Genomic DNA, 22,271 nt, shown 5'->3' with positions numbered 1-22,271 from the left:
GCAGCTAGTTATTGAGCTCAACTTGCTATCGTTGTTGTTAAACCAACCATTCATAGACCTTCTGCATGTATATGTTTGACACTTGTTTCCCTTTTCCTTAATACATACAACGTTTGCGTTATGTGTGTAACGTTTTTTCAGAAATTCCTGAGTGAACTTTCTGAGTCCCCTTTTCGAGAGGCATTATATTAAAGGGGACATATTATGAAAATTCCACTTTTTTAGTCCTTCTATACGTTAATTTGGGTATCTGGCATGTCTCCCAACACAAAAACGCTGGGGGAAAAAACTCACGCGGCTTGTTGTGGTTCCTCTATATCAGAAACGATATGCTTGAGTGTGTCAAATGGGATCACCACCAACGTCTACGTAGATTTTGAAGCACGCCCATGTAGGGAGTCTGGCTACATGGCCTTGGACCGCCCCCCACCACAACTTTGCAGGTAAAGTTTATTTGAAAGTTGTGTTCATATTACAGACATGAGTAATCAAATAAGTCATAAGTCATCAAATACAACGATTTAATAAATAAACAAGGTTTAAACGCTAATTAATGGAGGTAAAAACGTTACCCCCCCTGCTTGGTCACTTACTGTTGTCAGATAACACTTTAGTTTGATGGAACTTTACTCATGTAGCATTTATATCTTTATGGCGTTCCCGTTACTTGCATTTACACAAACACTTTCACAAACAGTAACTTACATAAACACACTGTATTTGCTACATACTCATACATGCACAAACTATTCACGTACTCGAATCTCTAGCACCACTATGCTCTCAAAACCGCTAACAAGACTGTGAGACCTTAGCCAATGTACAAACAACATTTTTTTTAGAAGTGACATTCAGAAACGTCCTGTTGAGCCCTAACTTCTCGAACTTGTTCGGGAGCCTCTTCTTGTTCAGGGTCTGACTCTGGTTCAAAACGATATGGTTGCACGACGATATCTTCATCTGTAGCAGTCAGCAGCTAGACGAGCGCATCTCGTGGAGGAGGGGGAGGGGAGAGGGGGAGAGGGGGGAGCTGGCTCATTAGCATTTAAAGGAACAGGCACTCAAAACAGGTAAATCTGTGGGGAGGTGTTTTTGACAGGGTGAAAAGGGTGCTGTTTGAAATGATTCTTGTGGTATTTTGACCAAAATATGTGACAAACATTTCATTAAGACCCCAAGGAACCATATAAACTTGTGGGAAAATGGGCATAATATGGGTCCTTTAAAGTTAATCTAAACGGTTTGGCGTTCGCCTTTTGTTTACTCTGCTGCTTTCACGTACTCCTCCGTCGTCTTTAAAATCGGTTCGCCCGTTTCCTTACAATTTAATTGTTATTTATGGGGTTTTTTTGTCCCATGAATTGTAGATACATTCTCAGAAGTAATTTTACATTCTCGACCGCACCTCTCGCACACATACGGTACATTCACCCATATAATCTGCTCGTGGTGGTTTTATATTTCCGTGAGCCGTGAAGGCAGCATGATGCAGGGGCGTGGCTTTCAGAGACCCATTCTACGTGCTCTGGGCTCAGGTCACTGTGGCGGACTACATCCCGCTGCCAGGCGCGTTCCCGGACCTTCAGGAGACATTGCAGAACCAGGACCGAGCCTGCCTGGTCCGGGATGAGAGTTTAACCGTCGCTGCTGCCGCCTCCCGATCTGTTTAACTTCTCACTGAAACCGTGAGACGGAAGAGGACCTGGTTAATGTCACTTTGTGACACACAGTCTATCGAGATACGGTGATTAAAGACGTGTTTGCGCCTAAGGTTAAAAGGTAGGTTTGTTGGCCACGATAGACCAAACTAACGTCAATGCTTTTGGAGAAATGTGCATTGCATCTTGCTCTTTTATAATATCCAAAATCCATGGTAGCTGCTGAAGTTCTGTCTGTGGGATGACGGCTCACGTGACCGCACTAGCACATTGTTGTGCAGATCGTTTATCTTGCTTGTATCTGCATTCTTCTCCAAATTTGCTCCTCGATTATATATAAAATATTGCGTAACAACAGATGTTTCTGACTTTTGAATGCTGACGCTCACCATTGATGCCTTAAATCAACATCACATGAATATGCATTTTTGATTTTATGTTATATTCATATGAATGGGATGTCATGGTGCGGGCACATTCAAGGCAAACCAGATAACTCTCTCACAGGAGATAATCTGCTGTGCATCTATGATGCAGGGTTGTTGTTGTAAACACTTACTTACATGGCTGCCTGCCACAAATGAACTCCACACTCTCTTCATGTGGCTCGACTTTCCACTCGGTGCCCTGCACTGTTCTCTAGGTCCACTCTCACTCTCCTGTCTTGTCAACAGCACAGCAGACATCATGGAGGATGACATGATGTTCAGCATGGAGGAGGAGGGAAGCGCCAAGAGGCCCAATGTCCAACAAAGTGCCCCCAGCCAGCGCGCCTCCTCCCTCAGTGACTCCGCCAGTGATGATGAAGACCACTTCATCTGCCCCATCCTGGACGACTCCACCAAAGACATCTGTCACTACCTGAAGAATATGGTTTACGCCCGACAGCTGTCAAACTCTTATCCTAAGGGCGGCTTTATGTTCAAGGTGAGCGGCCGCCTTGGCAACATGATGCCAAATGGACATGGATGGTGAAAAGTATCAGAACATGTTGTTGGAATAAAGTTCTGGGGGATTGTTTAGTTCTGCAATTGTCTGTGAGAACAGCTCTTTGCCTTATTAGGAGAGGTGTCCTGTGCATGCCTGCACGCACACACGTACCAGCATGTATATATCTATTTACTGAAGCGGAAAGCTGTTCAGACACCTCTCAACTGCACTCTCGCTGAAGAACAGGAAGTTCCAGACAGTGTTTCTTGTACTTCATGTGATTATGTTGCATATGGACCCGTCTCTCACAGCTTCGAGTTGGGCCTCCTTCACATGTGAGCGGTACAAGGGCTCTTTTCAGACCCACTGGGCTCCAGCCAACTGCCCGGGTTGTGTACTGTTGCTGCTTAAAGCAACACAGCAATTTATGTTATATGAACTGTTTTCAATTTGCAATGTAAATGTCGTATATTCTTTTCTTGTTTATTGATGAAAAGCTGTCCGTTTTCTTTACGTTTCTGTTTAGAATGAAACAGAAAAGTTGGAAGAACCTCAACCGTACAGGGTTTTGTCACTGAGAGCACGGGTATGTTATATATCAGTTATATCTTCCTTCTCTCCCTCTTCACTGGTGACCAGCTGCGCCTCCCTTTTCCCAACTGCACTCTTTAATTTACTTTCTTTTTCCTTCTTTTAAAACAACTTTCCACCTACTCACATTGACTCTCTTCATGACTGATGTGTATTCTTATCAATTCATCCTCCCTGTCTTCTCACTGTATCTTTGTTTTATTTAATCAATCTAATTTAACAAACACAGAAAATGTGTCTTTTTCATCGTCGTTTCGGAAAGCTGCTGCTCTATTCTGGAAATCGTTTCAGAAAATGAAAAAAAGTTTTCAAAAGTAGAGTTAAGAATGTATTTTGAGAATAACACTTCAGACCTGCAACATGTTGATCCTAAAGCATGGAGAAACTGCACACCAGCATGTAAAGAAGGTCAACGTAAAATGTGCCATCAGCTTTTTTGTCACAAACAGACGGGCCCCTCTTTCAGTTCAAAAACCGGACCCTTCATGGAACTCCCTCGCTCTAAATATAAACATGTCCCGCTGCACCGTGCTGTACGAGGGAGACGTGCTGCTGTGCAGTGCAGCGTGGGTCAGGGTTCGGGGTTACTGTAGCAGGTCTGGCTTACAAGTGACACTTGATTCCCACCAAGAAAGTTATTTATTGCATGTGGCATGGCTGCAGATGGCCAAGAAACATCACATGCTTATCACATGGTGGAGGGAGCAGTGAATTAAATGTATTTCAGTTAATATTATGGAATAGGAGACCTGGGTTTACCCCAATTCATCAATTAATTCTGAGGCCTGCCTAACATTTAAACCCTATGCGCCTTTTCATTTGATTGAGATTGGCCTTGTATTTCTTTCCTTCATCCCATAACATTTAAAAAAATTTGGGTTCAGGGGGAGGCCCCCAAACGTTGTTTGTGGAGGGGTTTTCAGGGGGAAAAGGGTTCCCATTTTTTTAAAATTTTTGGTTTTTTTTCCCGGGTTTTTTGGCCTTTTTTTTAAAAAGCATAAAAAGGGCAAAACCCCCCCACCCCGTTTTTCCCAAAAAAATTTGATTATTTTCTTTTTTTTTGATTTTGAAAAAATTTTTCTTTCCGTGTGGTTTTCCTTGGGGGGGCCCCGTCCCTTTGGGCGAATGGGGCTCCCCTTTTTTGGTTCGGACTGGGGTCAAAAAAGGGCCCTTTTTAAAGGTTTTAAAAGTTTTGGGGCTTGGAAACAGATCGGGGTCGCCTTTTATTTCCATTAAATTTTTTCCCGGGGGTTTTTTTCCCTCTTTGGGGACAAAATTTTTTCCCCGGGGGTCCCGGGGTTTTGCTGGGCGGGGGGGGGCGCCTTTTTTAAAAGAAAAGGGCCCCCAAAAAAGGCTTTCCCTTAAAATTTGGGGTAAAAAATTTACCGGGTTTTTTGGGCTTTTGTTTAAAAACCCCCTTTAGGGAAAGCACCTTTTAATAAGGAAAAAATCGGGTTTTGTTTGTAAAGCAAATTTTCAAAAAGGCCCCCCCCAAAAATCCTTTTTGGGGAAAAAAGGCTTTGAACCCGGGAAGGGTTTGGTTTTAAAAAAGATTAAGAACTGGGGGGGAAAACTTTTTAAAAGTTTTATTTCCCCAAAACCTCCTCCCGCCAAAAGCCCCAAAAAAAGAAAAAGGGTTTTTGGGGGTTTAAAGAAACGGGTTTTTGGGGAAAGAATTTTTTTGTTTAAAAGGTTGAAAAACGTGGAAGGGGGAAAAAAGCCATTTTTAAAAAAACCCCCCCCGCCCCCCAGCCCCGGGGAAAGGTTTTTGGGAGAAACCCCCCAAACCCGGGCACTCCAAAGCACCCCCCAACCCCCGGGAAAATTTTCCCCCCTTTTTAAAACCCAATTTTTAGAAAGGAGGCACGCATTTTCCAAGGGGGATTTAAAAATTAAAAAGTTTTTGGGGGGTTTGGGTTTTGGGGTTGGGAAAAATTTTCGGGGGTTTTGTTTTATTGGGGGAGGGCCTTGATGGGGGCCGCCCCAAAGCCCCCCAAAAGGGAATTTCAACGAAGAAAAGCGTTCAACACCCTCAACGATTAAAAAAAACCGAAAGGGTTTTGGGGCATTTTGAAAATCAAAACCCTCCCCGCCTTTTGGTTTAATTTGACCCCTTCTTTTTTTAATTGGTGTTCTTTCTAGCCAAAACAAACTTCCTAAATTTCGGAAAAAAATTTAACAAAAATTTTCGGGATTTTTAAGTGGGCTTGAACCCAAAGGGAAAAATTGTTAGAAAATAAAGGTGGGGGGAAAACATTAAGGGGTCTCCCCGGGGGGTTTTTTTTCTCAAATACCCAAGGGCAAAAAATTTTAAACCTCAGATGTGTAAAAAGAATTTTGTTTCATCCCCGGATTTTGAAAAAGTAATAAAAAAATACCATTTAAAAAAAATAAAAATAAAAAATTTTCTGTTAGTCCCGGGGTTGGGCCCCGGTTTTGGGCACTCTGTTGTTAAGACAAAATGGTTTGGGTTTTTGGATTTTTCATTTCTTCGTAATAAACTGTTCTTTAAAAAATTCATACGTCATAAGTTACTTTGTTTTTCCTTGAAAGAAGGGAAAATTTCCCCCAAAAACCAGCGGTTCTTTTTTTTTCCCAAAGCCTATGGGGGTGGCCGGTTTATTTTGAGGGCCTCGGGGGGGCCCCTGGGGGGGGTCCCGAGACTCCCCGGTCAAAAAACCAACGCGCGGTGCGCCTAGTTAACGGGACGGCCCATAGGAAACCCCCCCCTTAATTTGATTTGGGGTAACATTATTTTCTTAGATTTTTAAAAAAAAAAAAAAAAGAATTGATTTTTTGGCCATGTGCCCAAAGGGGGAAAAATTCAAGAACCAAAATGGTTTTTGGCTAAAAAAAACTTTTTTTGGGTTTGACTGCTCAAAAATTTGCAACTCCTGTAATGGGAAATTTATTTTACTTTTAGATTACAAAACCTTTTAAAAAATTAAAATCCCCCTCCCAAGTTCCCCCAGACCCCGGGAATTGAGCAAAAAAATTTTTGGGAGAATTAGGGATTTGCAAGGTTTTATTAACTTTAAAAAGGTTTATATCACACTTTGTTTCCAATTTTTAATTTAGCCTTTTTTTTGGGGGCACAATTACTTTGGGTTTTACAGCTGGTTTGGGGTTCCATAACTCTTTTCACCAAGAAGCATCTTTAAAAAAAATCCCCAAAAAATAAATTTTGAGAGACAAAAAAACAATGCCAACATGCAAAAGCTTTTTCTTTTTTTTTCTTGTTTTTTTTACCTTAATTTCCTTGGAAAGATTCCAGCACCCCATTTTTGGGGGAAAACCCCCCTTTGGCTTAGTTAGTAACCTCGCCGGCCTTTCAGGGATGAAGGTGGGTGTGGGATTGGGTTTTTATCTCAATTCGGTGGAACAGCTTGGGGTTTGAGATGCGGCAGCCAGGAAATTTTTCCCCACCTGGAACATTACATCGAGGGCAAGTACATCAAATACAACTCCAACTCTGGCTTCGTGAGGGACGACAACATCCGACTCACCCCACAGGTGCGCTGCGTCACCTTTTAGTGTTAATACACGTTAGAGCTAATGCTAAATTCTTGACCTTCATTTATTTCTGCACCCATCAGGCCTTTAGTCACTTCTCTTTTGAGCGATCGGGCCACCAGCTGATCGTTGTGGACATCCAAGGAGTTGGAGATCTCTACACTGACCCTCAGATCCACACAGAGAAGGGGACGGACTTCGGAGATGGAAATCTAGGTGCGGTTCCCCTTTGATGCTGCTAGATACACCTGTGACGTGAGAAATGATATTATTCATTATTCAAGAAATCCTTCCTGTGTTCCAGGTGTGCGAGGCATGGCGCTGTTCTTCCACTCCCACGTGTGTAACAAGATCTGCAAGAGTATGGACCTGACGTCGTTTGACATTTCCGCTGCAGAGAAATCCCAGCTGGACTGCACCAACAAACTGCTTGTAATTTTAACATTTTTATAATAACAAATAAAGTGTCAGGCAGGGTCAGATAAAACCGCAGTGGGTCAGGTTAAAAATAGTTGATAAGATAATAAAAATGTCCCACAGATGTCCCTAAGATTTAGAAACTGTCTGTTCCCATAAGCGAACAATAAGGGGGGCAGTAGCTCAGTCCCCGGGGAATCGGTGTGGAAAAAGAGGACCACGTATGGAGAAGAGGGATGTTTATCTTCAGTGTATTCTGCTTTTTCTGTTGCTGTTTCATCAAGAACGATTGATCTCTTTTTATTTCAGAAGTCAGCCAAGACGGTGCTGAGGGGGTGCGAGGAGCACTGCGGTTCTCCTCGTGTTCGCACCATCTCAGGAAGCTGGGTGCCGCTGCAGTTTTCCCACCCGTCTTCTGTGGACGACAGCACGGGCGACGGGGACTCGAACCCCTGCTCCCCTCTCACGCTGCCCTGCTCCCCGCTGTCCGCACATGGATTTCTGGGAAAGTCTCCTCTCGGTACGGTGTCCATGAGCAATGTCATTACACACTGCACGTGTACAACAGTACATTTAAATGTAGTTATTATCGTGTCCACCATTGAAATAGTTTTGTATTATTTCTACATTTTACAGGCTTTTCATTTATGGGAATGGGCGAACATGAAAGACACAGTTATTACAACACAGGTGAAAACAAGGTGAGCAATACCTCATAACCACACTGTCGTTAAGTCGGTGTACCTCAGGTTGAGTCCCAAGAGTCTCTGTTGTTGTCCTTTTACATTACGTTTGTATCTATTTTCATATATAAATAACACACAACGGGTTGAGCTGCACTCGGCAGCACACGAGCCGCTATACTGGTTCAGAATGTATTTCTGTCTGTAGGACTCTGATAGCGGCGGGGACAGCGGCTACCCCAGCGAGAGGAGGAGTGAAGGAGACCCGCATGACCATGTGGACGGGGTAAATATTTACATCTGACTTTTGTTTGATTTAATTTTGACAGATTTTTTCTTTTTAAGTAGAAATTATATAATATTTATTATATTTTTAGACACACTTGTAAGTTTACTCACAAATATTATCCTAAACAAATGATTATTAAACCCCAACATGTTAGACGTCTCTTGTTAACTCTCCGTTGTCCTTCAGTGCTCTCAGCAGCTGTTTCCCACATCGAGTCTAAGTGTAGGTTTTCTAAATGCATGTTGTATCGTCACTCAGGCCCACCATCGCAACCAACGGCATCACTCGGAGTCGGACGACGACAGTTTCAGATGGGTAAACAGACCTAGAGACAACAGTCTGTACATGTCATCATCACCATCACCGTGATCAAATACCCCCCTCTGATTTCCCTCATCCTTTCTTTTCTTTCACTTTGTCTGTTTTCCCTTTTGTTTTTCTTCCTCATCACTTAATTTAACAGCAGATGCCGTTCCTCACCTGTCCTCTGATTTAACTCCTCCTGCTCTTTGTGTTCCCTCATTAGAGGAAGATGCCAGCGTCTCCAAGAGTCACTTCATACCTAAATTCTTACAATGCTGAAAACGAATGGGTGATTATTTTCATGGAGGATTGTGACGCCAGGCGGTTTTATCACTATTTATGAAGCACGACTCTCTCAAGTTACATTTGATTGGATTACACCGCTTGTGAATGAAAACCAAAAAGCAGAAGGCAAGGAAAGCAAAACTAACATTTGGATCCGAAACACCATCGACCTCTGCTTCACAGACTCTGTCATCTTGCCAATTGTGTGTGTGTGTGTGTGTGTCTTGTATATCCTGACTTCCTTTTTCCTCCTCAGCTGACAGAAGACAATTGGAGCTTCTACCATTCGTCTCGCGCTCACATCCACCGGTCGTCCTGTGTGGCCACCGAGGTGGAGCGGCTCAGCGCTCTGATGCAGAAGAAGATTGGCCAGTCCATCCTCGGGAAGGTAAAAGATCCGATCGGTTGGTTTGACGGTAATAAAGACGACGTATGTGGCTGGGGCGAAGGACTGAAATGAACTCACACGTGTGGGCCTCAAGCAGGAATAAACATTTTGACAAAAAACACACACCTCACACACATTCACACCAAACACAGATTGGTTTGGTGTTGATAGTACAAAAGGAGCACATATGGAATAGCTGTGTCCTTCATAGATCGTATACAGTAAATGCAATATGGTAATCTTTGTTGTATATAGTTTCAGCTCTACAACAAATCTAATAAGTTGTTTCTCTTGAGAAGATCTTGCTGGTACTTTCACTTGAAAGTGAACCTGGCTTGAATTAATTAGTTCGTAGTTAGGGATTGGGATGCATTGTACAACAAACAACAGCTATAAAAACAGTTTATAGGTCAAAACACACACAATTATCGCAATGAGAGCGACGGGCAACAGCAGTTGATAAGAAGGCAAACATCACAAAACACACTTCATGAATTGTCGCTCCTGTCAACACCACCTGGCCCAGAAGCTGCATATCTAAATTTCTCTTCTAAGATCCTGACTACGCCTGTGTCTGCTGAAAGCTGGTGTTCAAGGTGAATTTCATTTGTTGAATAAATCCTGGATCCCCTTCCTCCTGAACCAGGTCCACCTGGCGCTGGTGCGGTACCATGAAGGGGGGCGCTTCTGCGAGAAGGACGAGCCGTGGGATCAGGACTCGGCCATGTTGCACCTGGAGAGAGCTGCGCTGTGCGGAGAGCTGGAGGCCATCGTGGCCTTGGGACAGTGCTGTCTGCAGCTGCCTCATCACATACTGCCGGAAATGGTGCTGGAGGTAGGTGTATTCAGCCTTTTGGTTGTATACAGCGTGAACCCTTGTGCTTTAATATGTCTGTGTTGTTGGCAGGACAACGCTGGAAACAAGATGAAAGGTTTCAAGTACCTGCTGCTGGCTGCGGAGGCCGGAGACAGATCCTCTATGATCATAGTGGCCAGAGCCTTTGATTCAGGGATAAATCTGTCAGCTGACCGGTCAGTGTTTCAGCGTTAACTCTTGTATTATGAATGGACTTGTGGTGAAGATAAGATATGACAACACTGCCCCCTAGTGGGATTTCTGAAAAGATGATACTTTTTTTGCTAAAGGGTTTGTGCATTATTCTTTTCTCTATTTTTCAACTATCCAGAAAGCAGAACTGGGAGGAAGCGATTCACTGGTATGAAAGTGCGTTGAACATGACGGATGACGACGAGGGAGGAGAGTTCGATGGCACGCAGGACGAGCCTCGCTACCTGCTGCTGGCCAGAGTGGCAGAGATGTGCCAAGTGGGAGGCTACAGCCTCACGGCGGACCCACAGAGAGCAGGTTGGACCCCACGCTGGCTTAACAAACCTCAATGTGTTTTATACACTTTATTATACAAATAATATTCCACTGAAATGTGCCCCGTGTCTTTCATAAGTTATAGCTTCCAGTAGTTTGAAAGACTCACGTTGTGATTAAATTTGAGTCTAAGCTTCGAACCCGTCAGAGCCTGGCGGGTTGATTGTTTGGTACTCAAAAAGCTAGATTTTCAGTGGGCTGAGTTGTTTAATAGAGGAGGCTTCTTATCGACCTTCACTGCTGGTTTCGGTCTTTTTGAGAGATTTGCTCACAGAAAGAAAAATGTTCATTATAAAAAGCCTTTCTTGAGTGAATATATATTGAAAGTTTCTCGTTAATTTATGTATATAATTGCGTCTGCCTGCATCTTAATGGCTCCTACCTTCCTTCTCTGCAGGTGATCTGTTTACAGAAGCAGCAGAAGCTGCCATGGAAGCCATGAAAGGTCGACTGGCTAACCAGTACTACACGAAAGCTGAAGAAGCCTGGGTGCTAATCGAGGAGTAATTTTGGATACACATTCTAATTACAAAAAGGCCACCGGAATTTTAATTTTTACACAGACAACCTGAATGGTTACAGTTTACAATTTTTTTATTGGATGATATTATCTTTTTGCCAAGGTGATGGGTATGTGTGTGTGTGTGTGTGTGTGTGGGTGTTTGTTTGTGTGTGTGTGTTTTTTAACCTTCTAGAATCAGGCTTCAATGTCCAGGTCTCTGTTCTTCTTCTTTCTATTTCTTTTCTTTCATTCCCTGTCTTTTGACTGTTTGACCTTGTGAATGTGGTTGAATGGAAGAGAAGGTCTGAATGATCAAAACAATGCCAATACAACTTTGCTCTACATTCATGTTGGAAGAATGCATGTTAAACAATTCTTGGAATATAAAACGGTTAAATAAAGTTGGCTTTTTATGGGTAAACACATGTCACTAGTCCTCCCTGTTTTCTTTCAGCACTCTGTCATTAAAGGTCTGTTACATTTCTTTGGACAGTAAAACACATTTTCAAAAGCATTTCTGAATGTTGAGTTCACTTTTCTCAAAATGCTCTCATAACAATTCATCTCAAAATACACAAATGCAACCAAAGATCTTTGTCACTTACGACACAATAACCTAAAAATGGGAAGCATTTTTATTCTCGAACAAGCATCCCATACAAAACGTATTGGATGCACATTAAAAAGGTTAAGCTCGCATAGTTCCTGTAATGTCATACTAAATACTACTAGTTACGCTACAGTAAATAGATGGTAAAAAATTGAAAATTAAAATCACTTCAATTATTCCTTATTAATTTATGAAATTTATTATTTATTATTTCTATGTATCTATCTATATTTCAGTGACTTTTCTCTCCTCTACGGGGGTAGCGTGGCCGAGCGGTCTAAGGCGCTGGATTAAGGCTCCAGTCTCCTCGGAGGCGTGGGTTCGAATCCCACCGCTGCCATAATTTTTGGCCATTCCTACCTAACAGTACTTAATTACTACGAAATTAATGAAGTATGCAACTGTAGAGTTAAAGAAATTATGAGATTAAAACCCCAACTCTTTAGTGGTCTCGCTGTGCATTATGGGCACTGGCTCCTCCCCACGTGTCTGTGGAGCACAGTCAACATGGTACGGACACCGACACATTTCGGCTGGCCGACGTAGGACACTTACTCGCCCTCACGCACCACCTTTCTGTACTTTTCAGACACTAATGAGAAAGCGAACATCTTAGAGTGAAGTGTGCAGGTGAGCTCTCGACATATTCCGGGTGTTGTTTTAGGAAACCAGAGGGGCCGTTGTTAGCACGCCAAGCTATCTTGCTAATGCTAGGCTGCATGTTAGCTAGTTTCGTTGCTCGTACGTTTGTTTAAAGGACATTTACACATCGACCTGTTGGTCTTGCTTTCTTTTGCAGGTGTACATATGTTGTTCAACGTTACGTTTGAATACCGTAATACCCCGCACGTGCAGGACAGGCCTATGACAAGTGGACTGGAGGGTTGTTGCTAGCTTGTTAATCGAGCTAAACTAGCCAGTAATGTGACTTATTTCTACAAATACTGTAATGCGTTTTGCTATAAACGTACGTCGTTTGTTACGTGTTAACTACATGCGACCTTTGTCTCAGTGTCACAGATCAGTGGTTTAATGTTGATTGCATTGTCTTGCATCATGTGAGATGTACCTGTTTGTATGGATCAAAGCATCACTTAGTAAACCGCCATGCCTGGCTGTCTAACTTTGGGGTTTTCGTTGTTGACTTTAAGTTTAGTGAAACAGAAGACCGTCTTTAAAAATATAAATACATTAAAAAAATCTCGAAGACTGACATCCGTGGCACAAAACGACAATGAATGAATGAATGATGTAACCTGGATATGCTGAATCACAATCTTCCTGCTGCACCAACTAACTAACATCGTGTTTTGTTGGGACATAACCAGTTTGGGTGTAGCCACATGGACACAGTGAGGTGTAGCTTTAGAATAAATTCCACTAACGGAGTGTTTGTCACCAGGTTGGGTCTCTGGGATCTGCTGCTCCTGTTTCCTCTCCACATCAATATGGCCAGCGGGGATGACGATGACCCCATTATAGAGGAGGTATGTCTGCAGGCCAGACTGGAGATACATTAACCCACACAGACTTTATCTGAGTAGCTTTTTTATCTGTGCTACTAACTGCCATTGTTGTCCCAAAACTATTTAATAAGAAACAGCATTTTCATTGTGTTTTCATCATCATGATCATGGCACTGTAGTTTATTTAAACCAGAGATACTCGCTCACAAAAAGTATATCAATACACAGCAAGAAATAGTCTCCAACAAATGCACCATTTACTTCTGTTTTGAGTCAAGTTTGATAAAGACAGCACCCAGCTGTTTTGGGATATCTAGAGTCATTGTGAATGATTCTAGATACCGCTAAATGTTTAATATTTATTAAAGTACAACGTTTCCATTTTATTTATAGCACTAGTTTTTTTAGTCTCGGATATAACATAAACAAATACAAATGTCACATACCATTGCCAAACTATGTTAAAGAATTTAAAGTTCATTGCTCTTTGAAAGGGTTTAATATTATTATTATGCTATTTATCAATGTTATTATTAGTTATTTAAGTAGTTATTGGGACTGGCTTGACTGACTCATCAGCTCCTCAAATAACTTTGATTAATGTTTCCCTTTCTGTTTAGATCGATGTGTATCTTGCCAAAAGCCTTGCAGATAAGCTGTATCTTTTCCAGGTAATACTGTCCTCTGTTGCACTTAATACTGATGAGTCCGACTCTGTTTCTACAAGCTATCTCAATTATTTTGAACATGTTCAAAGTGTCACAAGTCCCTCATCGCCTTTATTTATTTTATCCGGACTAGTACCCGGTCCGACCAGCCACGATGACCTATGATGATGTCAACCACTTGACAGCTAGGATCAAACCCAAGCAGCAAAAGGTAAAAAAAAGGTCTCTTTAATACATAAATCATCCATCAGTGTAGAACGTGTTTGTAGTCTATCTTTTGTCCCACTCAATAATAAAGGTGGAGTTGGAAATGGCCATCGACTCAATGAGTCCAAACTACTGTCGCAGTAAAGGAGAGCAGATCGCTCTGAATGTGGACGGCACGGTTTATGACGAAACCAACACCTACTCAGCGTGAGTCTATCAAAGCTCATCTGCACTCACTAACCAACATGTTGTCAAACATTTGCTTTTTGCTGACTAACGGCTCGATGAGACGATGGATACCCATCTCATGTTTGTACATCGTATGACGCTGCAGCCCAGCCAACGGTTAGCTTAGCATAGAACTATCTGACATAGAACTATCTGACCATTACAATATAGGATGAAGTGTGCCCCAATACATAGTAAGTTAAAGCGGCATTAAAAAATATCAACATTGGATGAGTCTTGGTTTACTTTTCTTTGCTCAAGAGCAGAACAATTAAGTGGTAAGGTCTCTGGCTTACGCATTATTCTTTTTTTTTCTCCAGGAAAGTGATGGATAAACAGTCCTTCACCTCCATCCAGGCCACCACCAACACCTCCAGATATGCTGCTGCTGTGTTTCGTAAAGGTCTGATTTGAACCAGCAGTCCACTTTAGCGCATCACTAGTGTTTTTGTTTGTCTTGACCTCGTCGCTGCTTCTTGTAAATACTCGTATGTTCACGGTCCGTATAAATTGCTTTAAAAATATATGTGTTTACATTGAAAATAACCAGATTCTCAATATATTCCCCATGTGAGCACCAAACGTAGTATTTGGGTTTGAGATTGTTTTATTATTTGTATTGCAGGTGAGCTTCACGTCACACCTCTGACAGGAATCCTCCAGATGAGACCGAGCTTCTCTTACCTGGACAAGGCGGACACCAAAACCAGAGAGAGGGAGGCGGCCAACGAAGGTGTGCCAATTAAAACGAAAATTAATAATCGAGAGATTTAGAGTATTTCGATTTTTTTTTCATTGTTATCTTTTTAAATGACGAAGAAAAAGGGGCAAGATCTGTTTGTATTTTTACTCTTTCTGTGGGCTGTGTTCTTTCATTATAATATTTTAGATGAATGACATAATTCAGTACTAAACTAAGACTAGCAACATCAGAATCTAAAACAAGTATGTATATATTTTTTACATATTTTTTTTTTAAGTTTCATTGATGGATAAGCTGATCCACAGAAAATTAGTCAGCATCTATTTAGATTTTTTGATTAAAGCAAAAATGCCACAATATTCTGCTTCTTTCTCAAATGTGAGCAGCCGCTACCCGTCTTTGTTTCCTGTATAATTCTTCCAGTGAAGACATTTTAGCGGCGCATAGAGAATTAGTCCTGCATGTTTTTATCATTTGATCAGCTTTTGTGGAAATAATCAAACTATTCAGAACAAATATTGGCCGATGTTGCAACTCGGAGCTCCTTCAGCAGAGCTCACCTTTTGTTTTTCGGAAGAAATACTACATGAAATAAAATGTTCCAAGTTTTGTTCTTAAGTCGAATTCATTTTTTTTTTTTTAAGAAAAGAAAAATACCCATGATGTTTTACTAACTTGTAAAAATGGCTTAAAACACGACTGTTATGTAACCAGAGTCTTTGATCTGCAGGTGGAGATTCCTCCCAAGATGAAGCTGAGGAGGATGTCAAGGCCATCACGGTGAAGACACACTCACGCACTCACTCACTTAACCCATCAGTTCTAAAATATATATATATGAACTCTGCATGCGTTTCCTCTCCAGGTGAGGTTTGCTCGACCAGAGTCGGAGCAGGCGCGGCAGAGGAGGATCCAGTCGTACGATTTCCTCCAGAAGAAGCAGGCGGAGGAGCCCTGGGTTCACCTACGCTACCACGGTGTCAAGGTAGGGGAGCACTCATCAGGCCACCGCCGACCTCGACAGAATACATGGACCATTAGTTTTGGGTTCGTGGGCAAATGTGACGGAACGTGCGCTTGTTTTGTCTTCGTCATATTATTTACATTTTAGGACGAGCGCTCGGAGCATGAAAGGCAGTACCTATTCTGTCAGTCCGTGGACTCCTCCGAGAACTCTGAGCTGGTCAAAACCCCAAAGTGAGTATCGAGAAATGACATTTTAATCTTATGACTTGAAGTTTAGATTATGTTTTACTTTGTGATGGGGATGTCACGATACCAGATATCAGATACAAGCCATGATTTACAATAGAGTGGTTAAAAACAAGACAATAAACACATAGAGCTATTATTGGGAAGTTCCCTCTTTATTATCTATTTTATATTACTGTGAAAACCTCTTTCACAGAAATGTATTTTATTCAAGTTTCTCGTCCAAAACTCTATTTTACAAGATTATATTTGAACACATGTTGCTTTTATAATTTACAGACACCTGATTCTCATTTTTACTGAAAAGAGCTTGAACGCATCGTGAAGAAACTCGATGCAACCTCTGTAAAGTTAGCCGTTAGCTTTGTTATTTTGCCAAGAGTGCGAGCCCACCGTAATAGCTTAACCGTAAAAGCAATACTGACCTTTGTAACTTTATGCATCTGAGTATTTTCTGCCATCATAATGCTTGTTTGGTCTTCTTGTAAATATCACATGTGGATTTGATGTCTGATAGTGGTGATAACTTGTTCCCTGTGTTTGACTTATATTGATTTTGTATTTGATCTTCTGGCAGGTTCAATTCTTCTGGTTCTCCTATCCTTATTTAATTTCTGATGGTTCCCTCTTTACATGCTCACCATTTTTATTGCTTTGTGCAGGGAGTACCTGGCAATGCTGATGCCCCCTGTTGAAGAGGAGAAATTGTAAGTATTCCTCCCAACTGACCAGTATGAGATTTAAAGAGGACGACAGTCACAGAGATGCTTCATTGACACGTTCCTCTCTTTCTGTGTTCGTTAGTGTAAAACCAGTCGGTCCCAGTAATGTGCTCTCCATGGCTCAACTCCGCACTCTGCCACTGGGAGAGCAAGTCAAGACTCTGATGAAGAATGGTAGGCCATCGCATTTAAGACCAAACATTGCACATTTAGACCAAAGCGGAGCCAGGAAGTAGAGCTGGTCGTCCTTTAATCAGGGTTGGTGGTTGCGAAGTTGTTCCCGATGGGCAGGCCAGCGCCTTACATGGCTGCTCCGCCACTTTTAGTATAAGTATGAATATGTGTGTGAGAATAAGTTATTTGTCTAGTAATGAAGTGAATGCAGCATGTACAGATAGGACACCGGTTCATTACGTTGAACAGTTTCTCGTGCTATTTTTGTTTAAGCCAGACGGGTGCGACAAAGCCTTGATATCTATGTTAGACATTTGAAATGATTTTATAAATAATTATTTAATGCATTCAAACAGAGGTGCGGAGTTCCCTCAGCAGCTCGTTTCCAGTTGGCCATTTTCTTTGCTCTGTGCATTTCTCACACACATGAAATGCATCCTATTTATACCCTATCATCAACATTCAGTTGAGCTGTCCTCCCTCTGGCAGTAATATTCTATATTTTATACCCATGTCTCGTCTTCAGTCAAGGTGATGCCGTTCGCTAACCTGATGGGCCTGCTCGCCTCTGGCACCGACTCCACCGCAGCGCTGCGCTGCATCCAGCAGGTGTCGCTGCTGGTTCAGGGCAACTGGGTTGTCAAGAGGTGAGAGAAAACGTCACTCAAAGAATTTAACAGATTAAAGGTGTTTTTTAAAAGTTTAATAGGACTATGCAGCCGACAACGAGAGGATGCGTGTGTTCTTCGCCATTTTATAATGTTCTCATTAAACTCTCGCACCGGGCAGCAGAGTGACGTCTCTGTGTGTTTTTGTTTCTTTCTGCAGTGATGTCCTGTATCCCAAAAACACCTGCAGTCCCCACAGTGGCGTCCCTGCCGAAGTGCTCTGTCGTGGCCGAGACTTTGTGGTGAGCTGCTGTTACTGATCGCCCAAAGTTACACCAACAAAAGGGCTCAGCCATTAGAATGTGTGGTTTTAAAGTCATCGTGACTCGGTTGTTTCTTTTGCAGATGTGGAGGTTCACTCTGGAGCGCTCTGTGATGAGGAAGGAGATTGCAGCCATCATCAAAGTAAGACCATAATCCCAAAATGACTGATTGTTCCTGCTTAATGTAATATTGCAAGATGGTCCAACAGATGCATCATTGTGCAAAAAAATCATTTTATTGAATGGAGGTTACCATTTTAAAACGAGCATATTTGCAACCATTTTGTGTAATTCGACCATCTTGTAAATATTAGAAAGATTGCAAGTTAATTGCAGTGAAATTAGGCTCCTGGGTGCAAGGAAGTCGATTTAATAATAATAATAATGCATTTTATTTCTAAGAATCTCAGAGTGCCACAGAGCCAGTACATAGTTTAAACAAACTAGAATAAAAAAGGATTTCAGAGTATCCGTCTGATCTATTGGAGAAACCGTTCAGGTTCTTACAACAAGCCTCTACAAGTTATGTGGGAGGAGATGAATTTGTAATTAGTTGTTGTGATTTGACCAATTGCTGATGAGAGTTCGGAAACCAAAACGTGGTCCGTATGGAGTTGCCCGGTGCCACCAAAGTATCTCATGGTTGTTTTTGAAGTAAAAAGAATTAACAACGTCTTCCTCCCGTCTTCTGCCAGCTTCCTCCAGAAGATGTGAAGGAGTTCTTGGAGCATGTGGCCGTTCCTCGAGTCAACCGGGGCTGGGAGTTCATGCTGTCTACTGATGCAGAATTCATTAAGAAACACCCAGACATCGCTCACAGGCAACACATGCTGTGGCTCGGCATCCAGAACAAGTGAGTCGCACTTTCAACTGACGAATCGAGGTGCTGTCAGTCATGGAAGTGTTGTCTAATGCTGCATCGCTTTCCTTTAAGGTTGGAAAAGGTCTTTAACTTCTCCAAAGAAGACTTCAGGCCAAAGAATCCCCCGCCGCCTGGTGTGTACGAGCTGTGTTTCGCACAGCCGGCTGTTGACACGCCGACAGTGAAACATTTGTCCGAATGGAGCTGACGCCTGCGTGTTGTTTTCCAGAGCCTGTTCATGTCAGCGGGGAGGAGCGTCTGAAGGTGGCGCACGAGCGCGCTCAAGGAAAGCAGTCGTCCCTACAGAAGGACCTGGACGACAGGCGGGCAGGAAGCAGCGTCCAGGTCAAACGGGAACCCGTCAGCGACAGAGAAGATGAACCGATGGACACCGCCTCCTCCATGCCCAACGGCTCCGTCAATGGGCACCCCGGGGCCACCTCGTCCGCCTTCGCCAACGGTGACGTCGGGAACGCGTCGTCCCAGGAGCTGCACGACTTTGTGATCAAGACTTTCAAGAAGCATCTTGTACTGACGCTGAATGAGTTCAAGAGGCTGCTGAGCCTCCACATGGCCTCCATGCCGGTGGGACGAAGCGTCTTCCCCTCCATCTCGGACCACATGCTCCAGGACGCCATACTGCTCTGCCAGTGCAAACAGATAATGGTGCCTGTGAGTATTCAGGCCGGATTTCCTCCTGTCAAAACGAAGGAGTTCCGAGGTTTTGGTTGTAAAACTCCCGATTCATTCACACCGGATGCTCCTTCTTTCCCTCTCGCTCTCCAGCATTGTTTTATCCGTTGTTCTCATTCCTACGATTCAAGCCCAACAGTCGAGTGAAATGTAAACTCTCGTCAGACGATAGTCGGGTAAAAACACTGCAATATATATGAAAACATCACAATGGGCTTTGGGTATTTTGATAAACATGGATACAATTATTAAATATAACCTAATTTGTAGATTTATTGATATGAAAAATGTATCATAAGTTGCTGCATGGTAAACGCTCCCCAGTCTGTGCTGTGCATAATAAGGAAAACAGCTTCTTGGTTTGGTTGACAGACAACAAATTTGGGTTCAGAAGTGCTGAGATGACTCCACCTTTGCTCTTGCAGTAATAGCTGGACTGGGGTCCATGTCTGTTTAAAAGGGTTTTTTCTCAGATATCGGTTTTCAGAATAACGGCTTTTAACGGCCGTTTTGCTCGAGCGCTTTTGTCCCTTGGAAAGCGACCGGTAGGTCCACTGGAGCAATGCAGACCCGCTTCTCATGTTCCCCTCGAGTTCCAGCAGCCACCTGATACCTCCGTGTGTTCGGTCTCTCCTCTGTGGTTGGACTTAAGAGAGACCTTTTCTCTTTCTGTAGCTGTGTTTTTTTTCACTTGGTGCGGCGTCTGCTCGTCGGGCAGGAAGTGGCGTGGGCCGCGTCCTTGTTGTTGCATTAGGCAGCTGGGTCACCTGCCTGGACCGGCCCTGTCCTGGTCTAGGTCTTATCCAATCAGTATGCGTGACATTAGAGGATTTTAACAAACGCATACGGGGGGGGGGGGGGGGGACTGGACGGCACCATCTTTGATTTACAACAGATCATTGGCCTTGACGCAAAGCTCATTACCGCTCATAGAGGGGACTGAGCCGGTTTGTTTGCAGATCTGGAGTCAGTGAACATTATTGCTTAGACGTCTGATGGTTCAGACTCGTATTGTTTTGTCAACAGACAAATGTGTCTGAGAAAGACGAGCAATGCCGTCTTTAGGTCACCGTTGCATAAAATAACGCTTGTATCAAGGCTTTGATTAACATGATGCTTTGTCATGAACACACTTCACTGGGCCAAACTCCGGCTGAGACCTTAACTGAGGAATGAGCATGAACTACCGTAACTGGTTTAGGGATTTGAACTGGCAAAAGCTTTTCTAACGTTTCTATTTCCCTCCTCCTTTAGTTTCCTCCTCAGACCAAAGCAGCCCCTGATGAGCAGAAGGTGTTTGGTTTGTGGGAGACTGGACAGGAATCTGACAAGGTAAATACTTTTTGAAGAAGGTTCTAAGTAATTCCACAACATCCTCCTGGTCTCCTGACTACATGCAGCCTTTTGCATTTGAAATGCACCACAAGTCATCCTGCGTTTCAGAAACCAGCGTGTTGCTAGGTCCACTCTCACTCTCCTGTCTTGTCAACAGCACAGCAGACATCATGGAGGATGACATGATGTTCAGCATGGAGGAGGAGGGAAGCGCCAAGAGGCCCAATGTCCAACAAAGTGCCCCCAGCCAGCGCGCCTCCTCCCTCAGTGACTCCGCCAGTGATGATGAAGACCACTTCATCTGCCCCATCCTGGACGACTCTACCAAAGACATCTGTCACTACCTGAAGAATATGGTTTACGCCCGACAGCTGTCAAACTCTTATCCTAAGGGCGGCTTTATGTTCAAGGTGAGCGGCCGCCTCGGCAACATGATGCCAAATGGACATGGATGGTGAAAAGTATCAGAACATGTTGTTGGAATAAAGTTCTGGGGGATTGTTTAGTTCTGCAATTGTCTGTGAGAACAGCTCTTTGCCTTATTAGGAGAGGTGTCCTGTGCATGCCTGCACGCACACACGTACCAGCATGTATATATCTATTTACTGAAGCGGAAAGCTGTTCAGACACCTCTCAACTGCACTCTCGCTGAAGAACAGGAAGTTCCAGACAGTGTTTCTTGTACTTCATGTGATTATGTTGCATATGGACCCGTCTCTCACAGCTTCGAGTTGGGCCTCCTTCACATGTGAGTGCAAGGGCTCTTTTCAGACCCACTGGGCTCCAGCCAACTGCCCGGGTTGTGTACTGTTGCTGCTTAAAGCAACACAGCAATTTATGTTATATGAACTGTTTTCAATTTGCAATGTAAATGTCGTATATTCTTTTCTTGTTTATTGATGAAAAGCTGTCCGTTTTCTTTACGTTTCTGTTTAGAATGAAACAGAAAAGTTGGAAGAACCTCAACCGTACAGGGTTTTGTCACTGAGAGCACGGGTATGTTATATATCAGTTATATCTTCCTTCTCTCCCTCTTCACTGGTGACCAGCTGCGCCTCCCTTTTCCCAACTGCACTCTTTAATTTACTTTCTTTTTCCTTCTTTTAAAACAACTTTCCACCTACTCACATTGACTCTCTTCATGACTGATGTGTATTCTTATCAATTCATCCTCCCTGTCTTCTCACTGTATCTTTGTTTTATTTAATCAATCTAATTTAACAAACACAGAAAATTTGTCTTTTTCATCGTCGTTTGAGCTGCTGCTCTATTCTGAAATCGTTTCAGAAAATGAAAAAAAGTTTTCAAAAGTAGAGTTAAGAATGTATTTTGAGAATAACACTTCAGACCTGCAACATGTTGATCCTAAAGCATGGAGAAACTGCACACCAGCATGTAAAGAAGGTCAACGTAAAATGTGCCATCAGCTTTTTTGTCACAAACAGACGGGCCCCTCTTTCAGTTCAAAAACCGGACCCTTCATGGAACTCCCTCGCTCTAAATATAAACATGTCCCG

At 42.9% G+C, this 22,271-nt stretch overlaps 2 protein-coding genes and 1 non-coding gene across 4 annotated transcripts; all 3 read left to right on the top strand.

Annotated features, from left to right (window-relative positions):
* The first annotated feature begins 1,552 nt into the window (after positions 1-1,552).
* On the top strand, positions 1,553-11,368 carry eef2k (eukaryotic elongation factor 2 kinase). Its single transcript, XM_056430414.1, has 16 exons — positions 1,553-1,779; positions 2,333-2,585; positions 3,115-3,280; positions 6,565-6,692; positions 6,776-6,908; positions 6,997-7,124; positions 7,419-7,629; positions 7,746-7,810; positions 8,001-8,078; positions 8,340-8,396; positions 8,608-8,673; positions 8,926-9,057; positions 9,704-9,892; positions 9,965-10,089; positions 10,245-10,423; positions 10,839-11,368. Exons 2-16 carry the CDS (start codon positions 2,346-2,348, stop codon positions 10,946-10,948), a joined length of 2,007 nt encoding a protein of 668 aa, XP_056286389.1. The 5' UTR covers positions 1,553-1,779; positions 2,333-2,345; the 3' UTR covers positions 10,949-11,368.
* Positions 11,369-11,811: 443 nt separating this feature from the next.
* On the top strand, positions 11,812-11,893 carry trnal-aag (transfer RNA leucine (anticodon AAG)). The gene has a single exon. It is a non-coding gene; the product is annotated as a tRNA-Leu (tRNA).
* A 157-nt stretch (positions 11,894-12,050) lies between these two features.
* On the top strand, positions 12,051-21,983 carry polr3e (polymerase (RNA) III (DNA directed) polypeptide E). Of its 2 annotated transcripts, none has more exons than XM_056429543.1 (21): positions 12,051-12,183; positions 12,956-13,040; positions 13,640-13,690; positions 13,821-13,898; positions 13,986-14,101; positions 14,443-14,525; positions 14,748-14,855; positions 15,556-15,605; positions 15,691-15,810; positions 15,937-16,022; positions 16,700-16,744; positions 16,842-16,933; positions 17,460-17,580; positions 17,762-17,843; positions 17,947-18,006; positions 18,560-18,717; positions 18,799-18,860; positions 18,956-19,398; positions 20,674-20,751; positions 20,917-21,164; positions 21,691-21,983. In XM_056429543.1, the coding sequence occupies exons 2-20, from the start codon at positions 13,002-13,004 to the stop codon at positions 20,938-20,940; spliced, it is 1,896 nt and encodes a 631-aa protein (XP_056285518.1). In that variant the 5' UTR covers positions 12,051-12,183; positions 12,956-13,001; the 3' UTR covers positions 20,941-21,164; positions 21,691-21,983. The 2 variants fall into 2 exon arrangements, with proteins under 2 accessions (XP_056285518.1, XP_056285516.1); XM_056429541.1 differs by having other exon boundaries at positions 20,912-21,164.
* The last annotated feature ends 288 nt before the right edge of the window (positions 21,984-22,271 follow it).

Source organism: Pseudoliparis swirei, chromosome 13 (assembly GCF_029220125.1).
Source record: "Pseudoliparis swirei isolate HS2019 ecotype Mariana Trench chromosome 13, NWPU_hadal_v1, whole genome shotgun sequence".
Lineage (NCBI taxonomy): Eukaryota > Metazoa > Chordata > Actinopteri > Perciformes > Liparidae > Pseudoliparis > Pseudoliparis swirei.
The sequence above is the reverse complement of the archived record's forward strand: the minus strand, read 5'-3'. Positions and strand labels throughout refer to the sequence as shown.